Source organism: Cyprinus carpio, chromosome B12, assembly GCF_018340385.1.
Source record: "Cyprinus carpio isolate SPL01 chromosome B12, ASM1834038v1, whole genome shotgun sequence".
NCBI lineage: Eukaryota > Metazoa > Chordata > Actinopteri > Cypriniformes > Cyprinidae > Cyprinus > Cyprinus carpio.
The window spans coordinates 10,284,550-10,308,384 of record NC_056608.1 but is presented as its reverse complement, the minus strand read 5'-3'; the positions used below and the strand labels follow the sequence as shown (position 1 = coordinate 10,308,384).

Here is a 23,835-nt window from a genome sequence, read left to right as displayed (position 1 = left end):
GGCCGCCATTATGGACTGAAAGCTGCTGAAATCGTTAGCGCCAGTTTGCTATAATTTTGTATAGAAAATCTATACAAAACTTGAACTGGCTAGTAGCTGGCTAGTAGTACACTAGTTTCCGAAAGATGGTCAGAGTTCTTTTTTGTTCATGTGTGCATTTGCTAGATTAAACACCTTTTTGACTAATGCTTCCATTCTATGTCAATGTCTCTTCTCTCACAAAAAGAAAAAAAAAAAATACAAACAAACTTCTCATACACAAATGCACACACAATAGATGGTGGTGTCTGATTAAATTACTGAGATCTTATGGCACCACTTCCATTTTAGTACTGTTTATAGTTCATGTGTGCACTTGCTAGATTGCACATCTTTTTTTTTGTACCTTTCCGTCTGTAATAGGACATTCACAGATTGTTTTTGTTCTTGCCATTGAAACGTTCACTGTGTGCACTTTCACTGAAGATGCTGAAAAACAAGTTGTTAATATTTTTGTGAAATTCTATGTAAAAGATGAACTATCTTTAGAAATGCTCATTTATAATTTTATTTATTTTTCCAAATCATATATATGGTGATGTTCACTAATGTCAAAATCAACATTTGAATAAATCTTATTACTGTGTGTCTGCCTATATATATTATTTCATGAATTTCTGTTATTCATATAACAAGGAAAATGCATAATAGAACATAAATATTGATAGATTAAAGGTTTGCAGTAATTTTATAATTGTATCTTTGCAAACCATAAGTGGTAGACTAATGAAGCCGATTCGGTGGGGGACATACCCTTACGAAAAAGTACTATAGGAATCTTATAGTATTTTGGGACAAAATATTATAGTAATCTTATAGGAATACTAGGCCTATAGTAATTTGGGACATGCTACAGAAGTACGATAAGACTACTATAGAAATACTATAGCAGCTTAAAAATATTATAGAGGTATAACAGAACATCACAGAAGTATGTTATGTTCTGTAATACCTGTATAATATCCTAGAGCCGCTATAGTATTTCTATAGTAGTCTTATAGTATTTCTATAGTAATATTTTGTCCCAAAATACTATTTTCCTAAGGGTAATTAGGCCATGCATAACCGACACATAGACGTATATTTTCTGTCATTTAACGTCGGTCATCCTCATTAATGTATTTTAAATTGTTTTCATATTTAGATATGACGGCCAGAAAAAATTAAGTTATGTTTAGTTTTTGTTATGTTAAGTTTTTCAGTGCCATTGACTCCCATTATTTCTCGGCGTTTTGCTTCAGTTTTCAGTCCACAATGGCGGCCGCGCCGTCACGTCATGGGGGCAACTGTTGCTATGGAGCGTTCTATTGAGTTAAACCGAGGTCCTGACTATGAAGGTATAATGACGTCATAATGATTTGCATACGCAGGGCAATATTTGTGGAAGTGAACATAAGACTGTAAGCGTAAATTAAATTTGCATGCGCAAGAGAAGCTTTGTAAAGGTGTAAATCGCGTTTCAAGCATAAGAAAAAATGATTTGCAGCATTTTACTGTTACTCATAAGTGTAATTCATGTATTGTGAAACTGCAGCTTCATGCTGAAGCAAAATAAATATGATCTGCATGCTTCTGACTTCCATTTTTCCGCGCTCACACTTTTGGCACGTTTTTTTTTCGACAAAAGACGGTCAAAAGCACTGCAAGCATGTGAACGGAGATTTGCAAGCGAAAACAACAGTTTAAAGAACTGCAAAACGGATTGACTGCATAGAACCTATCTGTAAGTGTAAAAAAACAAACTGTTGCAAATGTCTAAATGACCTGTTGTGCATGTGGGACAAACATTTCCCCAAATAATCCGATATGTACAGCTCCGTCTTTCTTTTCTCTGCGCTTACAATTTTGGCACGATTCTCTCACTAACTGAGATTTGCAAGCTTGAGGGGGAGGGCGGGGCCACCTTCTTCTTGTAGCCAATAAAAAGAATCATAATAAGAATCATAAATAGCTTTATTCTGATTGGTTCAATAAACACATCATACGCCAAGACCAAGACATTAACCAAGACCTTAATCCTCATTTAGTTCAAAATAGTTCTTGCTGCAGGAATGGTTCTTTTAACGTACACATACAGTAATAAATAAATAAAAACTAACAACTTAATTAAAACTTGCTCCTTTTATAAGCTGTGTTCATACTGAATTGTGAGCTAGTGTTAACATTATTTGATTTGGATTTACATTGAACTTTCATAATCTGCTTACACCACTGAGCTGATGTTAAACTTTATAATCAAAATGATGTTATGTGACAATACTCAACACTGAGATATCAGAGTGCTATACTTTGTAAAACCTTTTTACCATGCCAATAAAGCTACTTAAATATGACATTGTCAATTTTTCAGACCATGTTTCTGTTTATGGTATTTAACACTGATTACTTTCATGTGACTGATCAAGCTATTATATGAAGCAAAAATGAGTAGCAAAATGCTTTCTTTGTGTCCAGATTTGACTAATGCAAAAACTTTGATAAATATGTATTTAATAATGTCTAAATATATATCCAATTCAAGTAACTAATTATGTGGGAATCCAAAGTTTCCAGCCATTACAGGGAACACACAGCCATGTTTATATATTTATATATAGAGAGAGCGCTAAACAGCCATCTAGTGGTTACACGATAGTATTACACATGATAAATGGTGAATAAGTTAGAGAAATTTTTTTATAAATATTTTAGTAATATTTTGTAAAATCCCCTTTTATTACAACATGTTAAATAAAACATTATCACTGTTGGTTATGTGGGTACAATTGTTGTTGAACCAAATTTGTGTTTAAAAAATGGTTGAGGGAGAGAAGGCAACTACACAGCTCCAAATTCAGTAAGAACATAGCCTAATGGTACTTATAAAATATCATGTTTTATTTTTTTTTATTTTTTTTATTTTTTTTTTTACTGTATGTGTACGTTAAAAGAACCATTCCTGCAGCAAGAACTATTTTGAACTAAATGAAGATTAAGGTCTTGGTTAATGTCTTGGTCTGGCGTTTAATGGAGAAGGGTATTCCTGCACAACCGGAGGCTGCAGTTTCAGGACCACGGTTCTAGGACCGCAGTTCTAGGACCCTAGTTTTTTTGTGACAGCGCCACCTACCGTAATGGATCAACACTAATTAAAGATGGACGACGTGGACAGCAATCAGACGGTGAGTACCGATATTTAATTACGTTTTATTTTATAACGTTTAAACGGTGCGAAGTTTACATATTGAGAACTGCTAACTATGAATTAATAATTAATTCTCACCAAATTAAGAATTCGTGAGCTAGTTTTATTATTTACTACGACGTTAATTCGTGGCCATGATTTCATAAATCCTTGTTGAATTTTAATGACGAAGTATTATAAGTGAATCTAGCCAGCACATTAATTAAACTTATCAGATGACAAGAGCATGGCTGATGTAAGGTTTGTAAGATTTTTACCTGCAGCTTAATGTATTAGTGGGAATACTGGCTTAATACTCGTTGTTTTACCATATTTAAGTATAAAATATCTTTCATAATTAAACTGCACTGACTGCCTAGTTGCACTATGTGTTAGCCTGTTGTTTTGGCATTGTTTTGCAATGATGAACGAGGCGTTTGGCAGTTTTTAATAGCTTGTTACAATTTGGCCTAATCTGCAGGCCTAACGTACTCCACATACAGTCCATTGTTATCATGTGTTAGTTTCTGTCATGTTCTGCATGGCCAATATGAAGTGATTTTATGGATTTGGTTAGGCTCATTGTAGGAAGGTGATTTAAAAAGGCACTAGGGATATTTTCATGATCTCAAAATATTCTAACAAGTATTCTTTCTGGTCCAGATTATCATTTCAGGTCAGAGTACAATATGAATTATTTTTTGCATAATGCCTAGTGCACCATTTTGCTACTGATATTTCCTGTTATCACAAAAGTGATTGTTATCTGATAACTATTTCAGTGAAGTGGAAGAATTTAATAGAAAGATTGACAAACAATTGAGGAAAGAAGGGAGATCATTCAATTGGTGAGTATTGCTCTTATGTACTTACACATTTGAAGTTTGTGATTAGATGTCAGTAACATGTATATTCTGTTTGGCTCTCTCTCTCTAAAACTCCAACAGTGCATAAGTGTTAAATCATATATATATATATATATATATATATATATATATATATATATATATATATATATATATATATATATATAATGAATTTCAGTTGAATATGTTAAACAAATGTTTCTTATTTCTCTCTCTCCCTCGGTCTCTCGCTCTCTCTTTCTCTAGAGTTGAAGCCTACAGCCATTCTATCCATGCAGCAACTGATGGAAAAGGGGTTCGCTTTGGTGCTGTTGTCGCAAAAATGACATATATATATACACTACCGTTCAAAAGTTTGGGATCAGTAAGACTTTTAATGTTTTTAAAGAAGTATCTTCTGCTCATCAAGGCTGCATTTATTTGATCAAAAATACAGAAAAAAAAACGGTAATCTTGCAAAATGTTATTATAATATAAAATAATGGTTTCTATTTAAATATCCTTTAAAATATAATTTATTTCTGTGATCAAAGCTGAATTTCCAGCATCATGACTCCAGTATAAAGTGTCACATGATCCTTCAGAAATCATTCAAATATGATGATTTATTACTAAAATTATCAACAGTTGTGCTGCCAAACATTTTTTTGGAAGCTGTGATACTTTTTTCAGGATTCTTTGATAAAAAAAAAGTTAAAAGGAACAGCATTTATTCAAAATATGAATCTTTTCTAACAATATAAATCTTTTCTATCACTTCTTAACAATTTAACACATCCTTGCTGAATAAAAGGTTTAATTTCTTTCAAAAAAAAAGAAAATAGAAATTTACCGACCCCAAACATTTGAACAGTAGTGTATATTGTTAGAAAAGATTTATATGTTAAATAAATGCTCTTTTTTTACTTTCTATTCATCAAAGAATCCTGAAAAAAAAGCATCACAGCTTCCAAAAAATTTTTGGCTGTTGCCAACATTGATAATTCTAATAATAAATCAGCATATTAGAATGATTTCTGAAGGATCATGTGACACTTTAAACTGGAGTCATGGGTGATGGAAATTCAGCTTTTCATCACAGAAATAAATTATATTTTAAAGATTTTTTAAGTAGAAACCGTTATTTTATATTCTAATAACATTTTGCAAGATTGCAGTTTTTTTTCTGAATTTTTGATCAAATAAATGGAGCCTTGATGAGCAGAAGAGACCTTTTAAAAAAAAAAAACATTACAAGTCTTACTGATCCCAAACTTTTGAACGGTAGTATATATATATATATATATATATATATATATATATATATATATATATATATATATATATACACACACACACACATATATATATATATATATACACATATATACATAATTTATATATAAATAAACATTCTTGAATCATTCTTGTGTCTTGCTTTGCCTCTTAACAACCTTTAAAATATCGGCTGTAATTTAGTGACTGCATACGCTGATTCCAACTTTAACTTACCTGATAATGTGCTAATTCACCTTAAGGAGGTTAATCAGTATACTGTATAATTCAAGAGACTAAGACTTTTAAGGTTCTCCATTTTTTTACAATTGTTTTAAAATTGATACACAGATTTCATTTATATTTTGTGTAAATTCATGTTTAAATTTAAAATTGTGACTCAAAGCACACTTAGTAATTAACCTCTGATGCATTTTAAATCAAAAATCACATTTAAAAACAAATACTACTGAGATTAATATATTGATGCTATATACAAACATGACTACAAACTAAACCAACAGGGTCCTAGAACCGCGGTCCTGAAACTGCAGCCATCGCTATATCATCCAGTACGGTAGGTGGCGCTGTCATGAAAAACTAGGGTCCTAGAACTGGGGTCCTGAAACTGCAGCCTCCAGTTGTGCAGGAACATACTATTGGTTTAATGTGTTTATTGAACCAATCAGATAAGAGTAAATGAAGAGTCATCGAGAGGACCATTCGATCCACTAAAATAAAAACATACCCACGCCAACCCCCCAAACCTTAAAAACAACATTTAAGGGGCGGTCACACTGCACTTTTCGTTCCATTGACTTCCATTCATACGTATGCGAATGCGTCAGACCGCAAACGCAAGCTCATGCGAAAAATTTCGCATTTCGCTGCGTTCCAAAGTTCAAGTTTGGTGAACTCTGACCTGCGAATTCGCATCACGTGAAGACTTTTAGCCATAGCGCAGCATCCTATTTTACATAATACATCTTAAAAAGATTATTAAAAAAAAAAAAAAAAACCTGCATGGTTCGGAGTGTCAATGGAAACAGGAACAGATGGTACATTTGAATGAGGACACATTTTATAATTTTTTATTGCTTAGTGTGTATGTATTTATATAGAGAGAGAGACAGACAGAGAGTAAAACATAATAAAACACTTTCGACGCCGTCGCAAAAGGCACAGTACAAGCACATTAATCCATGTTGTGATAACTGAGGGGAGACCGTTACCTGCTCCCGCCCATATTCGCAGCGGTGTCCGAAAAAATTTCGCACGTTCAAAGTCTAGTGTGACCGCCGCTTTGCTGATAGAATCGTGCCAAAATTGTAAGCGCAGAGAAAAGAAAGATGGAGCTGTACATATCGGATTATTTCGGGAAATGTTTGCCCCACATGCACAACAGGTCATTTAGACATTTGCAACAGTTTGTTTTTTACACTTACAGATTGGTACTATGCAGTCAATCCGTTTTGCAGTTCTTTAAACTGTTGTTTTCGCTTGCAAATCTCCGTTCACAGGCTTGCAGTGCTTTTGACCGTCTTTTGGCGAAAAAAACGTGCCAAAAGTGTGAGCGCGGAACAATGGAAGTCAGAAGCATGCAGATCATATTTATTTTGCTTCAGCATGAAGCTGCAGTTTCACAATACATGAATTACACTTACAAGTAACAGTAAAATGCTGCAAATCATTTTTTCTTATGCTTGAAACGCGATTTACACCTTTACAAAGCTTCTGTTGCGCATGCAAATTTAATTTATGCTTACAGTCTTATGTTCACTTCCACAAATATTGCCCTGCGTATGCAAATCTTTATGACGTCATTATACCTTCATATTTTGGCGAAAAAAACGTGCCAAAAGTGTGAGCGCGGAAAAATGGAAGTCAGAAGCATGCAGATCATATTTATTTTGCTTCAGCATGAAGCTGCAGTTTCACAATACATGAATTACACTTACAAGTAACAGTAAAATGCTGCAAATAATTTTTTCTTACGTTTGAAACGCGATTTACACCTTTATAAAGCTTCTCTTGCGCATGCAAATTTAATTTACGCTTACAGTCTTATGTTCACTTCCATAAATATTGCCCTGCGTATGCAAATTTTTATGACGTCATTATACCTTCATATTGGTGATTAATGTAAAATAAACGCTAAAAAGAAGACTATTTTGTGAGTGCGGATCTATGAAAAACTAGAATTGAAAAATAATGTTTAATAAACACAAATGAATCTGCCGGTGGGGGCGGAGCCACAAATCCGTGAGTTTACAAATCCGGATTAAAAAAACGAAGGCACGGTTTACAAAATCTGAGCCCACGGATTGGAAATTCGTGGTTACGGTTTATTAATCCGTGGGCACGATTTGTTAAACCGAGGGAACAGTTTAAGAATTCGTGAGCACGGTTTATAAACTGAGGGGACGGATTTATTTTTTTTCTGGTGACGTGCAGGGCTCCGTACGGGACTCTGTAGAGATGTCAGCTTTTAGTGATAATAAAGGAAGCACGCTGCTAGCATTCTGCCAAACCAAACCATGCATGCAGCAGCCCATGCTTTCTTTTCTGTAAAAATAACAGTTGTTTGTGAATGTTGATGCTTAGCCTAATAACAAATATTTTATCGGGATTTATGGAGCTTAGGAGATGTTACAGAACCATTTCATGTAAATTTCTTCTATGTAGCCTACTGAAAAAAAGTATATAGATTACTTATGCGGGCGGGAGCGGGACAAACATGAATGTCGCGGGCGGGAACGGGGCCAGATAAGATATAATTCTGCAGGAGCGCGCGGGCGCGGGACAGCATCTTGCGGGAGCGGGACTGAAAAATCCATCCCGCGCAGGTCTCTAGTTCAGACTGTCCAGATATCTAGGCATCAGCATCAGCACTGCCCTCTACTGACTTAAATAATATACTACAACAGGAGCTCCAGTTAAGCATGCATTTGTAATTATATAAAGGAAAACTCACTGGCTGCTTTACTATGAAATTTGAGAGACAGAGTAAATATATTCAAAAACGACGAGAATCCCCCCCCCCCCCCCCCCCCCCCCAGGGTAATAAAAGGCACATAAGGCACATTTAATGCACAAACAATTCCTCTGTCAATTAAATATTATTACTGACTCTGTAAATGTTAAAATTTGATTAAAAAAACAAAATACAATAAGTAAAAAAATACGAATTGTTATCCCAACGCTATGAAGCGGCTGGTATAATTATCATCAAACCTTTTTATTTAGAAGTATAATAGCTAGTCTACTTTTTTGCCTTCTCATGACACCAATTTTGGGTCTTTGCTCAGACGCTTAAAAATGTGTTGCGCGTCTACATAGCGTTGCGTGGTAGTGATGGCCATACAGCTTCAAAACCTTCTCATGAGAACAGCAGGAGAGAACTGGAGATCAGGGCAAAGCCAATCAGAAAGAATGTCGTTGTAATTCCCTGTGGTGTCTACCAACCAACCTATGAAAGTCATGACACTTCTTTCGGGGAACAAAAACTGAAAGTAGGCTACTGCGCTGGATCTACTAAGATTGTGACATCACTTTTGCCTATTATTTCCCACAAGGTAGGCCAAAAGAAAAGAGATGTCCGAGATGAGGTGAGTGCTGTTTTGTTTCTAAATGTAGGCTAAATCTAAATATTTGTCCTTTTTTAGAACTAAATGAACCAAATGAAGTTTGAAATCAACTCATGACTTGCAGTTAAAACACATCTCGCTCGATAAATTTGCAAAATGGAAGTGTTGATGATATTCTGCTTAGATTATATTCATAAAAAAAAAAATCTGTAATGCTGCTTTGGAAGGATGTGTTTTGTTAAAAGCTGTATAGAAATAATCTGAATTGAACTAAATATCTCAAACTCAATTATAACAGATAATCTGTAGGAAGAAACATATAAATTAGCTTTGTTCATTTTTCCAGTTTTAATTGTCTACGGCTATTTCATATTTAACAGCTTTACCATGGAAGATTGTGGTAAGAAATCAATGGACATGATTAAGCTATAGAGTAAACAACAACAATGACAAAGATAATAATAATAATTTAGCTAATAAAAATATCTTAAGTAATTAAACCATGAAGGCATGAGTTTGTAACTAGCATAATATCATATGTTGTTGTTTTTTCATTTAGCTAATTTATTTAATTTTGTCAGTTCTATTCAGGATAGTTTAAAAATGAAACTGGATCAGCTGGAGTGTCACTTCACTTGGGACCTTAAAAAAGATGATGTAGACTTGCCTAATCTGCTCAGCAGACTAAAGGAACAAGATGAGCTGGATCCGGGGAGAGTGGAAGGGGCTGCACGAGCACAGTGCTCTTTGGGATATGTCAAATTCCTCCTTGGCCATGAAGATGAAGCACTTAAACACTTACTAAGATCTGAGGAACTCATTAAAGAAAACCTCAGCGAGAATTGTGACAAGGCTCTCATTGTCACCTATGGAAATTTAGCCTGGATAAAGTACCATATGAAGAACTACACAGACTGTGAAAGTTACCTGATGAAGCTTAAGAAGATAAATAAAACATATTCAACTGAGTCTTCATCTGTTCCAGAGGTGCTTGGGGAGAAGGGATGGGCCTATCTTAAATTCTCTCGCAAATATTATGACAAAGCCGCAGAAGTTTTCCAGAAGGCTGTGGAACTGGATCTGGAAAATAGCGAGTGGAACGCTGGTTATGCCATTGCTCTGTGTTGTACTGAAGCTGATACATCTTGCACTGTGGATTCACCTGCAATCAAGCAGCTTAGACAGGCAATTGACATGAAACCAGTGAAACCACATGATGATGTTCTGAGAGTTCTTCTTGGGCTTAAACTATTGTTATGTTCCAAGATGCTGAAGAATGAGTCTGAGAAGTTGTTTGAGACTGCCTTGAATGGGTCTCCAGAGCATCCACATGTCATGAGATATGTTGGAATAGCCAATGATGAGAATGGTGAATTACTTGGTAATCTTGGTGAGCTTTTTTCTAAGTAAATAATATACTTTCTAAGAGGATACATAGTGTTTTAAAAACAGTGGTCTTCATTTGCATATTTTTGTGTGGGGGAATACAGGTATGTTATGTATGCACATAAACATTTATGTTTAAGGAAACATTTATGTTAAAAGTTTATGACTATTCTAAATGAGGGAGTGAGTTCCTTCAAATGGTAATTTGCCTAAACACCCCCAAGCTTTGTCCATTTATGGGATTTCCTGTACAAATTTACGTCTCCTGCCTTTTTTAAGTGTGCAGTGTGCACTGATGATTTGCATAGATTTAAAATTGCGTGCTTAGTGAAGGAGACCCTATGTGTAACAAATGACAATAGTTATTGTTACCTCTTAAGTTTTACTTTATATAGCTTATGGAGTTTTGATGTATTTAGCTGTTAAAATGACAGAATATTGAGCATCTATGGGGAAAACTGTAGATCAGCTCTCTTAATAGAATGTGAAGGCCTACTGAAATCTTTCAAAAACATCTGTGTTACCATATCTTTGTTCAAAACGGAGCATCTCTTTCATTGTTTAATGAACTGAAGGTGGTCTGAATTGAATTTCCCATATTATGTCTTTTGGACGTATATTTTACTTATGCTATGTTTTTCCTCTGTTGAAGTTGTATTTGGGTGTTTTTCTATTTACTTACCTTTCACAAAGTCACTTTATACTATACAAATTTTAAATGATTATTTTTTGTTTGTTTTTATGTAGTCTGTTTTTTAAACCCTTTGAAACTAGAGAGATTACTGTTTACTGCTAGTTACTAGTTAAGCTAATAGTTTAGTAATTTACTATTACTTAAACTATTACTAAATACTTAGTTGTGAATGTTGACATCAAATTCTAAGATTATTAATCAGATATCATGACTTTCATTTGTAAGTGTACAGAGGAAAATGCAGTGACTGCTTCCACATTATAACTATGAAATTTGAGAGATGGAGAAAATATATACAAAAATCTTGACGTGTGTGTGTGTGTGTGTGTGTGTGTGTGTGTTTTTATTTAAGTTTTCTAATGTAGATGAGGATTTCTTTTGAACAGAAAGTCAATAAAAGGCACATAAGCATTTTTATTCACAAACAGTTCCTCTGTCAATTAAACGTTATTACTGAGTCTATATACTGTATGCTAACAAAATTTGATTAAACAAACTAGGCAAATAAAAAAATACAAATTATCCCAATGCTATGAAGTGGTTGGTATAATTATCATCAAGTCTTTTTTTTTAGAAGTATAATAGTCTACTTCTTTGCCTTCACATGACACCAGTTTTGGGTCTTTACTCAGACTGTTCGTTTGGTTTCTCTGACAACGGCGAATGACGGCGACTGAGAACAGCAGGAGAGAACTGGAGATCAGGGCGAACCCACTCAGAAAGAATGTCGCTGTGTAAGTCCCTGTGGTGTCTACCAACCAACCTATGCAAAAAAAAAAAAACATAACATGATTACTTGAGAGCTAAAGTAACCTTTATCCTTCCAAGAAAATAACATGATGTGGTGAAATTGAAAGAGTTTGGATGGTTAATGTGTCTCTGTACATTAATAGATAACCACTTATTTTAATAGAATCTGTCTTACAAAGTGAAAATGTAAAATCTTTAAAGAACATTCCAGGTAATCTTTAACATAATTTTTATGTACTGTATCTAGGGCGTGTTGTTGATTACCACAGAAAATAAAAACTCATCACTCAATGTGACAAGAAATAACATGTTTATTATTATAATGGAACTTAGAACTGACCAAAATAAAATAATTATTTGAATTAATTATACTTACCTCCAATGGGTGGGCTGACCAGATAGGGAACAGCGTGGAGGAAGTACACAACTCCAAGAGCTGAAGACAGGTATGCTGTCCCAACAACATCTGATGTTACGACAGGAATGAGGGCAACATAGGCACCATCAAAGTACCCATAGAGCACAGAGAAGGGTACCAGCAGGACAAATGTGTGCAAGAGGGGGATAAAAAGACAGCATAGTCCTTCCATTCCCACAGCAAACATGTAGCATATATTCCTGTACTTCTTCAGACACCTGGGAGAGATACAGAAAGTGTCAGTCAGCATGATCAAAAGCAAACAATCAACAATCTTTTTCTGTTTTCCTAAAACCTGAGCATTTTTTTTGTAATCTTTTTGACCTCTATGAATCATTCATCAGACAAGAAACCATGACATATACACTCTTGTCAAATTTAACTCTTAACTGACAGCTGGGTCAAAAGAAAAGACAGCAATTTTTTACAAATCTAAAAATGTGTCCAAAGGTATTAAAGTGTAGTCTGTCTTCGTGTTTTACATAATTTAAAAAAGGCTTCAATTTGATGACTCTAAATGTGTCGAAAATGTTTCCTTACACCTTGAATACGAGTGAGTATTCAAATTTTAATAATTACTATTTATTTTATTATTAATTTGTCATAAACATTATTTTCTTAAATTTTTTATTTTGTCAATGAATATGTGACGAAATGGTTCAATTTAATGGTTCAAATCATACTTATCTGAGTGCCATCAATTCATAGTAGTGAATGAAGAGGTATCATATCGATATCACAAGTGCAGTATGGAGTACCTCAAGGCTCAGTACTAGGACCGTTACTTTTCACGCTTTACATGTTACCCCTGGGAGATACAGTATCATCAGGAAACATGGTGTTAGCTTTCGCTGTTATGTTGATGACACTCAGCTCCATATTTCTTTGTGGCCCGTCGAAACATACCAATTTGAAAAACTAGCGGAATGCATAGTCGATATGGATACAAAAAAAACTGGATGAGGAGTAAATTCTTACTACTAAATTCTGAAAAAAGTGTTAATTATCGGACCTAAAACCTCCGCATATAACAACTTAGAACACTGTCTAAGACTCAATGGCATCTCTGTCAATTCTTCGTCATCAGTTAGGAACCTACAGTCGAGGTCAAAAATATTGGCCCCCTTGGTAAATATGATCAAAAAAGGCTGTGAAAATTCATCTGCATTGTTAATCCTTTTGGTCATTTATTTAAAAAATTCACAAAAATGTATCCTTTCATTGGATAATAAGAATTTAAAATGGGGGGAAATATCATTATGAAATAAATGTTTTTCTCCAATACACATTGTCCACAATTAATGCCCCCCTTTTATTCAATACTTTTTGAAACCTGCATTTGCCAGTTTAACAGGTCTAAATTTTCTCCTATAATGCCTGATGAGGTAAGAGAACACCTGACAAGAGATCAGAGATCATCCCTTCATCCAGAATCACTCCAGACCCTTTAGATTCACAGCTCCATGTTGGTGCGTCTCCTCTTCAGTTCACTCCTCTCATTTTCCGTAGGGTTCAGGTAAGAGGACTGAAATGGCTATAGCAGAAGCTTGGTTTTGAGCTCAGTCCCATTTAAAGTTCCAGTCATGGCTGATAACTGAATATGCTTTAGTTTGTTTTTGAATGAGCTAGGATAATTTTTCTTGTAACCCTCCCAAACAACATGTGTTTATGTAGGTTCTGTTTGACAATTTTTTAAAGGTTTTCTGAACCAGAGACTCAACTATTGTCTGCAGTTCTCCAGCTGTGACCCTTGGAGAGTCTTTAGCTATTCAAACTCTCCTTCTCACGGCACATTAGGACGATATAGAGACACGTCCTCTTCCAGGCAGTTTTGTAACATTTTCTGTTGGTTGGAAATTCTTAATTATTGCCCTGATGGTGAAAATGGGAATTTTCACTGCTCTAGCTCTTTTCTTAAAGCCACTTCACCAATTTGTGAAGCTCAATTATCTTTTGCTGCACATCAGAAATATATTCTTTGGTTTTTCTCATTGTGATGGATGATTAAGGGAATTTTTGGCTTTGTTTTCCATCCTCTTTATATTTCTGTGAAACAGGAAGCCAGAGCTGGATGATTTCATGTTTATAATCATGCTGGAGTGCTCAAAATTGTGAATATGAATGGGAATATACTTCAGAGATATTTTACTCATAAGAATTTATAGGAGGGCCAATAATTGTGACCAACGAGTATTTGAGAAAAACATTCCAAAGACCAAAAGGATTAACAATGCAGATTAATTTTCACAGCCATTTTTGATCATATTTACCAAGGGGGCCAATATTTTTGGCCTCGACTGTAGATGTGCTATTTGATAGCAATCTTTCCTTTGAAAGCTATGTTTCTAGCATTTGTAAAACTGCATTTTTCCATCTCAAAAACATCTAAATTAAGACCTATGATCTCAATGTCAAATGCAGAAATGTTAATTCACGCGTTCATGACCTCAAGGTTAGATTATTGTAATGCTTTATTGGGTGGCTGTTCTGTACGCTAAATAAACATGGTCCAAAATGGTCTAAAATGCAGCAGCTAGAGTTCTTACTAGAACCAGGAAGTATGACAATATTAGCCCAGTTCTGTCAACACTGCACTGGCTCCCTATTAAACAATGTATAGATGTGGTTTAGCAGCTCAGTATTTCAACGAGCTCTTATAACATTATAGTCCTCCACGTCTGTTGCGTTCTCAAAACTCTGGCAATTTGATAATGCCTAGAATTTCAAAATCAACTGCAGGCGGCAGATCTTTTTCCTATTTAGCGCCTAAACTCTGGAATAACCTACCTAAAATTGTCCGGGAGGTAGACACACGCTGTCAGTTTAAATCTAGATTAAAGACCCATCTCTTTAACCTGGCTTACACATAACACACTAACACATTTCTAATATTCAAATCCGTTAAAGGATTTTTAAGATGCGTTAATTGAGAAAACCAGAACCGGGAACACTTCCTATAACACCCAATATACTTGCTACATCCTTAGAAGAATGGCATGTACGCTAAGTCTGTTTCTTTCTTATTCCAAGGTCAACATAGCCACCAGATCCAGTCCAGATCAGATGGTCGCTGCAGTCACCCGGATCCAATACGTATCCAGCCCAGATGGTGGATCAGCACCTAGAGATGACCTCTACAGCCCTGAATGTCAGCGGAGACCAGGACAACTAGATAAGCCCCAGAGACAGATCCCCTGTGAAGACCTTGTCTCCTAGACGGCCACCAGGACAAGACCACAGGAACCAGATGAGTCCTCTGCACAATATCACTTTGCTGCAGCCTGGAATTGAACTGCTGGTTTCATCTGGCCAGAGGGGAACTGGCCCCCTAGTACATATCATCGACTTGATTGCACAGATACTTTTTAAACTGAACTGAGCTGGATGATGACATCACTGAATTCAATGATGAACTGCCTTTAACTGAAAATTGAGTGTTTACTATTGTCATTTTCCATTATTGACACACTATTTTCCTATTTAATACTGTAAAGTGCTTTGATACAATCTTTATTGTTAAAACCGCTATATAAATAAAGGTGACTTGACTTGACCCAGCTTTTTAAAAAAAACTAAATATGTGCTTAAATTTTAAATCTTAAAAGATTAAAAAATCCTAAAGATTAAATCTCAAGTTACAGAAGAAACAAACAACATGTGGCTCAGTCAATACATGATGAATTCCCTTTTTTGACTGTAATGCAATACTAATAATGTACAACCCTGTTGAAAAATCCAGCATATGCTGGTTAGGTATGTTTTGAAGCATGGCTGCTGGTTTGAGCTGGTTTAAGCTGGCCCTTAGCTGGTTTAAGCTTGTCCTAAGCTGGTCATGTTCTGTTCCTAAGCTGGTCCTAAGCAACTAGCTCCTGCTCAGGACCAGCACATGACCAGCTAAGGACCAGCTTAAACCAGCAGACATGCTTCAAAACATACCTAACCAGCATATGCTGGATTTTACAACAGGGAAAACAACATACCTCCTGTCAGTGAACCAGCCAAATGTGATGTTGCCAACGATGTCAATGACCCCTAGTATGGACATCAGGAAGGCAGCATGCTGATGACCGATGCCTACATCCAGTGCGTACGGTACTAGGTACACAAACGGGAGACTACACCCACTGGCCAGCAGCAGGAAGGAGCCTGCCAGCACCAGGAAGTCAGGCATGAGCAAAAAGTGGTATTCCTGCATGGACTGAAGGCAACTTTGTTTAGAGTCCACTTCTAATTTGTCATCCACAGCCTTCCCCATAGGAACGCCGGGTGGCTTAACACCATACTCGCACTCTGAGTCTACTGGAAGAGGACAGGCCTCTTCTTCTTTTAGAATGATAGGCCGTAACAGAGCTCCACATACACACAGGTTAGACACAAAGCCCCCTAAAATAAGGAGGGCCCCTTGCCACGAGTAGTGTTCGATTAGCAGCTGCACTACTGGGGCCAGGATGAAGGTACCGATGCCACTACCAGACATGGCAATGCCATAGGCCAAAGCCTTCCTCTCACAGAAATAGATACCAACCATGGCAATAGCTGGAGTGTAGCAAAGGGCGAAGCCAAGCCCTAAAAAAAGAAGAATATAAAATATAGAATAGTAAATATAGAAATATAGATAGTATAGAATATGGGTCTGTAGGTCAGTGTTTTATTCTTAGGGCTCTTACCAGTTAACACTCCAAGGGTAAGGTAAAGATATTCCAGACTGGTTGCGAAGGAGCTGAGGACTAAACCTATGGAGGCCAGGAATCCTCCTAGTATTACAGCTACACGGCATGACAACCGATTTCCGATCAGGCTTCCGAGTGGAGCTGCGAAAGCAACGTGAATAAACATATTGTGCAAATCATATTGAACAATTTGATAGAAAATCATATTTTAAATAATATTTACTGTAAGATGGGTTTCCATCAACGTCCACTACTATAATTACAATTTGCGCCCAATTTCTTTATAGACACTGACACTTGTATTCAGCAAAGATGGATTAAATTGATCAAAAGTGACAATAAAAACTTTTACATAATTACAAAAGATTTCTATTTTAAATATAGGCTGTTCAAAATTGATAAGAAATGTTTCTTGAGCACCAAACCAGCATATTAGAATGATTTCTGAAGAATCATGTGACACTAAAAACTGAAATAATGGCTGCTGAAAATTCAGCTTTGCCATCACAGGAATACAATTTGAAAATGTATTTAAAAATAGAAAACAGCTATTTTAAATTGTAATAGTATTTCGCAATATTAATTGTGTTATAATTATTGTAATAATCATAATAATTGTGTATTTAATATAAATAGTGCATTTCTGAGAATGTTTCTGAGAAAAATGCTGGATGGAAACAACAAGATATGAATGTGGATTTTTTTTATTCAATAAGAGGGCATAAACTTAAACAAAAACACGTTTCTAAATTTACATTCACACAAAAAATGTAAAATGTCATGCTACCAACCACTAAGCAAACATAATTTTGTCAGGTTGTTTTGTCTGTGTTTTAAATGGCCACTAATTTTTTAAAGAGCAGGTCATATGGGTTTTTGAAAAATCTCTTTTTTGCAGTTTATAACATAGCTATCCTTAAATGAAAACAATCTGCAAAGTTGTTAATCAAAAAAGTGCATGATAAATAAAGATATTGTCTCTCAAAAGAGAGCGTCGGTTCTGAATCGCCGTAACGAGTCGTTATATTTTCAACTCTTTTGCCTGTTACGTCACTGGGTAACACATTTGCATAATCCCCGCCTGCCCGCGAAATACATCTCTGCCCACAAACACTTTTGCTATTAGTGCGTTTACATCATGTTGAGAAGATGCGGTGTTCAAGCATACCACAGAAATACAATTCGAGCCTTTTGTTGTGTGCTTGTCATTTTATCAAGAACTGCTTCTCTAATCTGGGCTTTTATCTTCGTTGGCTTCTAATCTTCTTAATTTGGACTAACAAGCTCTCTGAACCACGACCTGTAAGTAGTACGATTGATACGTTAGGTGTACATTTTCAATTGAGTGCTCAAAATATAATTTTTTTTTGTGCCAATATGTGATGTATACCTAGTGCAGCTTTAGGTTTCCAGGTAAAGCATGATATTACTGTCTTACTGAAGTAGTTCTAAAAATTCGTAGTGAACCTAAGAATATGTCGATTATTGTAGACACACGTTGTTCTAATTACTTTGTTTAATAATAAAGAATGTAGTGTAGCACACAGACTTTATAATAATTGTGAAACTGAAACTGCTGTTTATTGTGCTGCACTGGCAGTTACAGGGTTAATGCGGGAGAGATTAGTGATTTCGGCTGGTGCTCCTGTGATACAACTGTTCTGCATTCTGAGTAAAAGTTAAGGCCAAGCGTCTTTTGTCTGTCGTTCTTCAAACATTACAGTAGACATATTTTGGTTTACAAACTGTATTGTTTAATCAGTTAGTCACGTTAGCACTCGGCTAACGTATCCACCTAGTGTTCAAAGTTTAGCAGCTAAACTTTAGCTGTGGGCACGATTCGCTTGCATAAGTGTTTTTGTATTTTATGTCATTATAAGAACGGATTGGACTATATTATTGTTTTATGTAAAGGTGCTTTCTCAATGGTAGCGCTCGCTAACTTGCTCAAGGACTCATCTCTGTGCCAATCACAACAGGTTTGGCCAGCTGACCAATCAGAGCAGAGTAGGCTTGAGGAAGGGAGGGGCTTGCTCCGAACTTGCTTGAAACGAATCATTTCCTAATCATTGGCAAATGACTCTAATATTAAATGTATATTCTGAGAAAATTACAATGTTTTCTGACCTTAGATGCATTTAAACCTGATGTAGGGGACTCCAATACAATATTGGGACACTTTAAAATACCATATGACCTGCTCTTTAATATTACATTACACATTTTGCCATACTACATTACACAACATTCACTACAAGAAGTATTTAAAATGTAAATTTAAAATTTAATTAAACAGTCACAGTGGCAACAACTTCCATTATTTTATTGCAGCAGTTTCCTCAGGAGTGGCAATATTTTTTATATCTTAAGATTACAATATTCATAAAATTGTGAATATTCTACTAATGACCTGTTCTCTCATACTACAGTACATGACATCATACAACATTACATGATATGCAACTATGTGTCTCTACAGACTCCTGCACAGACCATATCAAACATATCGGCTTTGTGATAAAAGAGAACATATTGAACGATATTGGAAAGCTTTAAATAATAACAGCATTTCTTTTGTTTACTAGTCAACTGCCTAAAAACGCCCTTTCCTTAGCAATGTAATTCTTAAGCTTGCTGTACTGGCAACAGCAGATAGCACTGGGTGTAAGGAAAGCAAACAGGCCTGTTTTTTTGGGTCAAGCTTGCGACACTGACGTGTCCTCTCAAGATGTTCGCTGTGTGTTGCTGACTTCAAGAGAATGTTTTCAGCCTCCCACACTGCAGGTCTTTTTTAGTGTCTTATGCAACAGTATTGTCTCAGATAGACAAAAATTCTGAACCAACTGTGTGACCAATCAAGAAAAGAGATTTTGTGACTGCCGGAATCCCTACTTCAGACCGGGCCAATAATGATGACTGTGATACAATAATGTACAATGACTTTAGTGTCCGATATGATCATTACATACCACACAGCATGGTTGTGCAGTCTACCAATGAATGAATCCATGCCGTCCCAGAGTAATCTCTTGCAAAGTGCATCTGAAACTCAACGAAGAATATGGAGATGCATCTGGAAAAGAGAAAAAGACAACTCTGATCAGACAAAACACAAACAACACACATTTGAGGTCTTTGAAGGACCATATTGTGACACTTCAAACTAACAGCACGCTTTAAAGTCCAGTGCCATTCACAGTCAGTAACAACGAATAGCCATGTGGATCATGGGTGCCTGGATATGAAAGGCTGAGACGAGGTAATGAGGCACAAGCCTCTGCAGTGCCTGTTCTGCACCTGAACAAACAAAACTAGATCACCATAGAAACTCTCACATCTTCCACCACTAAGACAGACGTGTCTGGCCATCAGCCATCAAAAAGGAGCCACTAAGACAGACGTGTCTGGCCATCAGCCATCAAAAAGGAGATGTCCTTCAGTTAACTGTTCCACAGACAGTAAAAAAAAAAACTCAGTCAGCAAAGCAGAGTTGCAGACTCAAAGGGTAAAATCTTACTCTGGGACTTGAATAACACATATGGATGATAAGAGCTTTCAAATGGTTTAAGGGCAAAGAAGAGAATATCCATAAGATAAAGAAGAGGTTAAAAAGGCTTTTTTAGTTTTATTTTTTTATCTGAAGACCACCAGCTGCCCTTTAAGCTCTAAAAGAGTTTCATCATCTGGTACCTCTCTAGCTGATCATTACCACTTATCTTAACAGGACTTAAGAAATGGTCAAAAGAGTCCTTGTTTAAGAGGTGAGAGGTCACATAAACTCTTTTGTTTCTACCAGCCTGCTTGCAATTTCATCCTACCGATTACATTAGTGAAATCTTGCATTTCACACCTTTCCATGTCCGTCATGTACTTGAACATTTCAATTGAACAATAAAATAATTATACGGCGTAGTCAGTTCAGCACATTCCTTGCCTGAGGGGAAAAGACAAAATACTGCTAAACAGAACAGCTTGTTCAAAGCAGTATAAAAGGAGAGAATCTCCAAACATATTACAGAAAAACACTTGTTAACATAAACAAGTAAAAACACCCAAGAGTTGGAGGCCACTAGATGTAAAAAAAAAAAAAAAGCAACACTGTGTTATCTATATCCATGTGTGAAGGCCTGAAAGTTGTTTACGAGTCTGTCAAATGTAACCTGACCTCAAAGGCTTCCCTTTAGAAACGTCAGATAGCGCTTGTCACTTTGTGAACCAGTGACTCATTCTAGGTAATTCTCAGCGTGGAATGAACTAAATATAGTTGTGCCTCATGTACTGTACTAAACAAAATTATGCACTATTTAACAGGTTAAACCCAGTGTTGGGGGTAACGCATTACAAGTAAGTTACAAAATCAGATTACTTTTTTAAGTAACTAGTAAAGTAACGCATACTTTTTAATTTACAAGAGAATATCTGAGTTACTTTTTCAAAAAAGTAACACCAGTTACTTTTTCCCCCATTTAATTTATTGAAAAGCTCTCCTGTCCCCATGTTGTGAGAAATCGAGAGTAAGATGTTACTTTAGTTCTAGAATAAATGTGAACATGCATTAATTAATCTCTCTCTCTCTCACACACTCTCTCTCTCTCTCACACACACACACACACACACACAAATCTGATTTAGATTTCCTCAAAATTAATAAAAAACAACTAAAAGCAACTCGGAATATGACTCAAAGCTGCAGTAATTAAATATGTTAAATAATACCAATATCCTTTATGTGTTTAATCCCATTTTATTAACCAATTTGCTGCTGAGCTTCAATGGTCCAATTCAACCATACTAAGCAAAAATTACACAAGATAAACTATCATTTGTTCTTTTTATTGCTGAAGAGTGTTGTTCTTTCTTCTTCTGCATTCTACTGTACAGATGTGAATTTACATTTCATTCAGCCTGAGCCTTTTGGTGCGAAAGGGCTTTTACAGTACATTTGCCAAAACTTTTTATATTAAAAGCAAACAACCAAGCCTAGCCCAGATTTAAAAAGTAACGCAAAAGTAACGTAACACATTACTTTCAATAAAAAGCAACTAAGTAACTTTCCCCAGCACTTGTTAAACCCATTTAAGAAACAAACCATGACAATATTTGGTAATGAACATCATGTTAAACCCTATGGTTTAATTATAGCTGAAAATCCCCCGCCTATCACTAAAGTTATCTTAAAACTGTTCTAGTTCTACACAGGTATGAACAACAGCATACCCCTTACAAAAAGCTTACCTTGTAACAGCTCTTGTGCAAACAGTTACCACAAAGCAGCCAGCCACGATCATCCATCCCCACCCTCCATCAGGAGGAAGGACCCCTCCTTTCTTCTTTTCCTGAGCCATGGAGTCTGTCCTTCCCACCGCTTTTATTTCCCTCAAAATCCAAAACTTCCAGTCCCAAACACACGTTGCACCTCTCTGCCGCCACACTATGGAATTCCTTCTGCAGATGTGAGGCCCGGTCAGTGACTCTGCTGAGCGCAAGATGACACAGACAAAACAGGCAGGAATAAGTAACGAGCTCAGCTAAAATGATTAACAGGCACAATGTTGTGTAAGTACTCAGAAAATGTGACATCTTCCAGGGTTTGGGGCTCCTTTTTGCTCTTACAAATGATTTACAGTGAAAAGTGAAGTGATGCATGACTGCATTCATGAGAAGTGTTTATGAGAGAGAGCCCAGTTAAGCTGACAGGTTGCCATATTAACTTGAGACCTTGCAGTCTACCTTCCTGACCCTTCTGACCAATCTGTCCCAATTAAAATGCGTTTTTCCCCCTAAATACCATCCAGTTTTCAAAGTCATGAAAAGCTACGGTAAAAACAATAAAGTGTGTCCATGTACACAATGTACACAGTCAGGATAAGATGATACCATTTTTTCTCCCTCTTATTATGCAACTGAACTTGAACTGTAGTTTATCACTCTTTTAATCTAGATATCAGTCAACTGTGGGAACAGCACCAATTGCACATTATTTCAGTGCATCATGAAAAACACTCATCAACAGATGTCTTTGAAGGTAGGCTTGTCTAATTGTCTAACTGTTGATCTCTAGGATTATTTACTATCCTCTTCCTATATTTAAAGTATGCTTCTAGCAAATATTTTTATGTGTAGAAAGCAACACAACCAAAATAATCTCCCATTCATATTAGAATTACATATTATTATTACATTTTGCACCTGCAAATCTTGTCATGAATGTGCCTAATTATCAAATAGGTTACCTTAGAGAATTTTTAAATTATTACATTTGGCATAGTTAAAACCCAATATATTAATATTGTTAAAGAATGCGTCAAATCGTAAGAAAATTAATAATTACTTATAATAATTATAAAGTAGGAAAACTAAGAAAGATTCCTGTCGTGTTGTTTTTCTTTAAACAATGGAATATAAATCCACCAGTGCACATCATGCGCTTGTTGAAACCAGATGTTTGAAAAACCACTCAAAGTGGTACTAAATAAAAGCACTTACCATTTTATAAAACAACCGCAAACACGGTCCAAACTTTCCCCATTCAACTCCTCTGCAATCGCTTGAGCTGGTCCAGACGTTTGAAACTCTTCTGCACATTAGTTTAATTAAGTTGGTGCAGGATGTTCATCAACATCCTGCGGCTTCCACCAGCGAACAAGTTTGCAGCTGTCGGAACATCAAGACCAGGGTACACTGACATGTTTAGACGTGCGAGCTGTGAACCTATTTACCTCTGACTCCACTCCCCCTACACGTGAAAAGAAAATTATGCAAGTATGCATGGCAGGACATAAGTGTGGATTTCCCTCTCTAACTTGTAAAACTGGCTGCTTGGGAGTTGCCCTAGTTTCAGTTGCTGTTAAGAAACAACGCCACAGTTTACAAACGTGCTCCGCATACAGCAATTTATCATTTTATAAGAACTATTATCAGGCCAATCTGTTTTTAATTTCTGGTAAATAAATGTAGAAGTACTGCAACTATTCAATAGACATGTAAGGAATAATGTACACAATTTGT

General features: G+C 36.0%; 2 protein-coding genes and 1 long non-coding RNA gene across 4 annotated transcripts; 2 read left to right on the top strand and 1 right to left on the bottom strand.

The window, feature by feature from the left end:
* The first annotated feature begins 3,042 nt into the window (after window positions 1-3,042).
* LOC122139085 lies at window positions 3,043-4,464 on the top strand. The gene is made up of 3 exons (XR_006155985.1): window positions 3,043-3,200; window positions 3,985-4,050; window positions 4,315-4,464. It is a non-coding gene; the product is annotated as an uncharacterized LOC122139085 (long non-coding RNA).
* Window positions 4,465-8,577: 4,113 nt separating this feature from the next.
* LOC109074532 (interferon-induced protein with tetratricopeptide repeats 5-like) lies at window positions 8,578-11,416 on the top strand. Its single transcript, XM_019090552.2, has 2 exons — window positions 8,578-8,930; window positions 9,491-11,416. The coding sequence occupies exons 1-2, from the start codon at window positions 8,917-8,919 to the stop codon at window positions 10,317-10,319; spliced, it is 843 nt and encodes a 280-aa protein (XP_018946097.1). The 5' UTR covers window positions 8,578-8,916; the 3' UTR covers window positions 10,320-11,416.
* LOC109062472 (monocarboxylate transporter 12-B) lies at window positions 11,380-23,614 on the bottom strand. Of its 2 annotated transcripts, none has more exons than XM_042735273.1 (7): window positions 23,314-23,614; window positions 22,063-22,303; window positions 19,797-19,900; window positions 16,825-16,968; window positions 16,138-16,723; window positions 12,116-12,375; window positions 11,380-11,752 (listed from the first exon to the last, which is right to left on the bottom strand). In XM_042735273.1, the coding sequence occupies exons 2-7, from the start codon at window positions 22,170-22,172 to the stop codon at window positions 11,520-11,522; spliced, it is 1,437 nt and encodes a 478-aa protein (XP_042591207.1). In that variant the 5' UTR covers window positions 22,173-22,303; window positions 23,314-23,614; the 3' UTR covers window positions 11,380-11,519. The 2 variants fall into 2 exon arrangements, with proteins under 2 accessions (XP_042591207.1, XP_042591208.1); XM_042735274.1 differs by having other exon boundaries at window positions 22,063-22,300.
* Window positions 23,615-23,835: the final 221 nt, after the last annotated feature.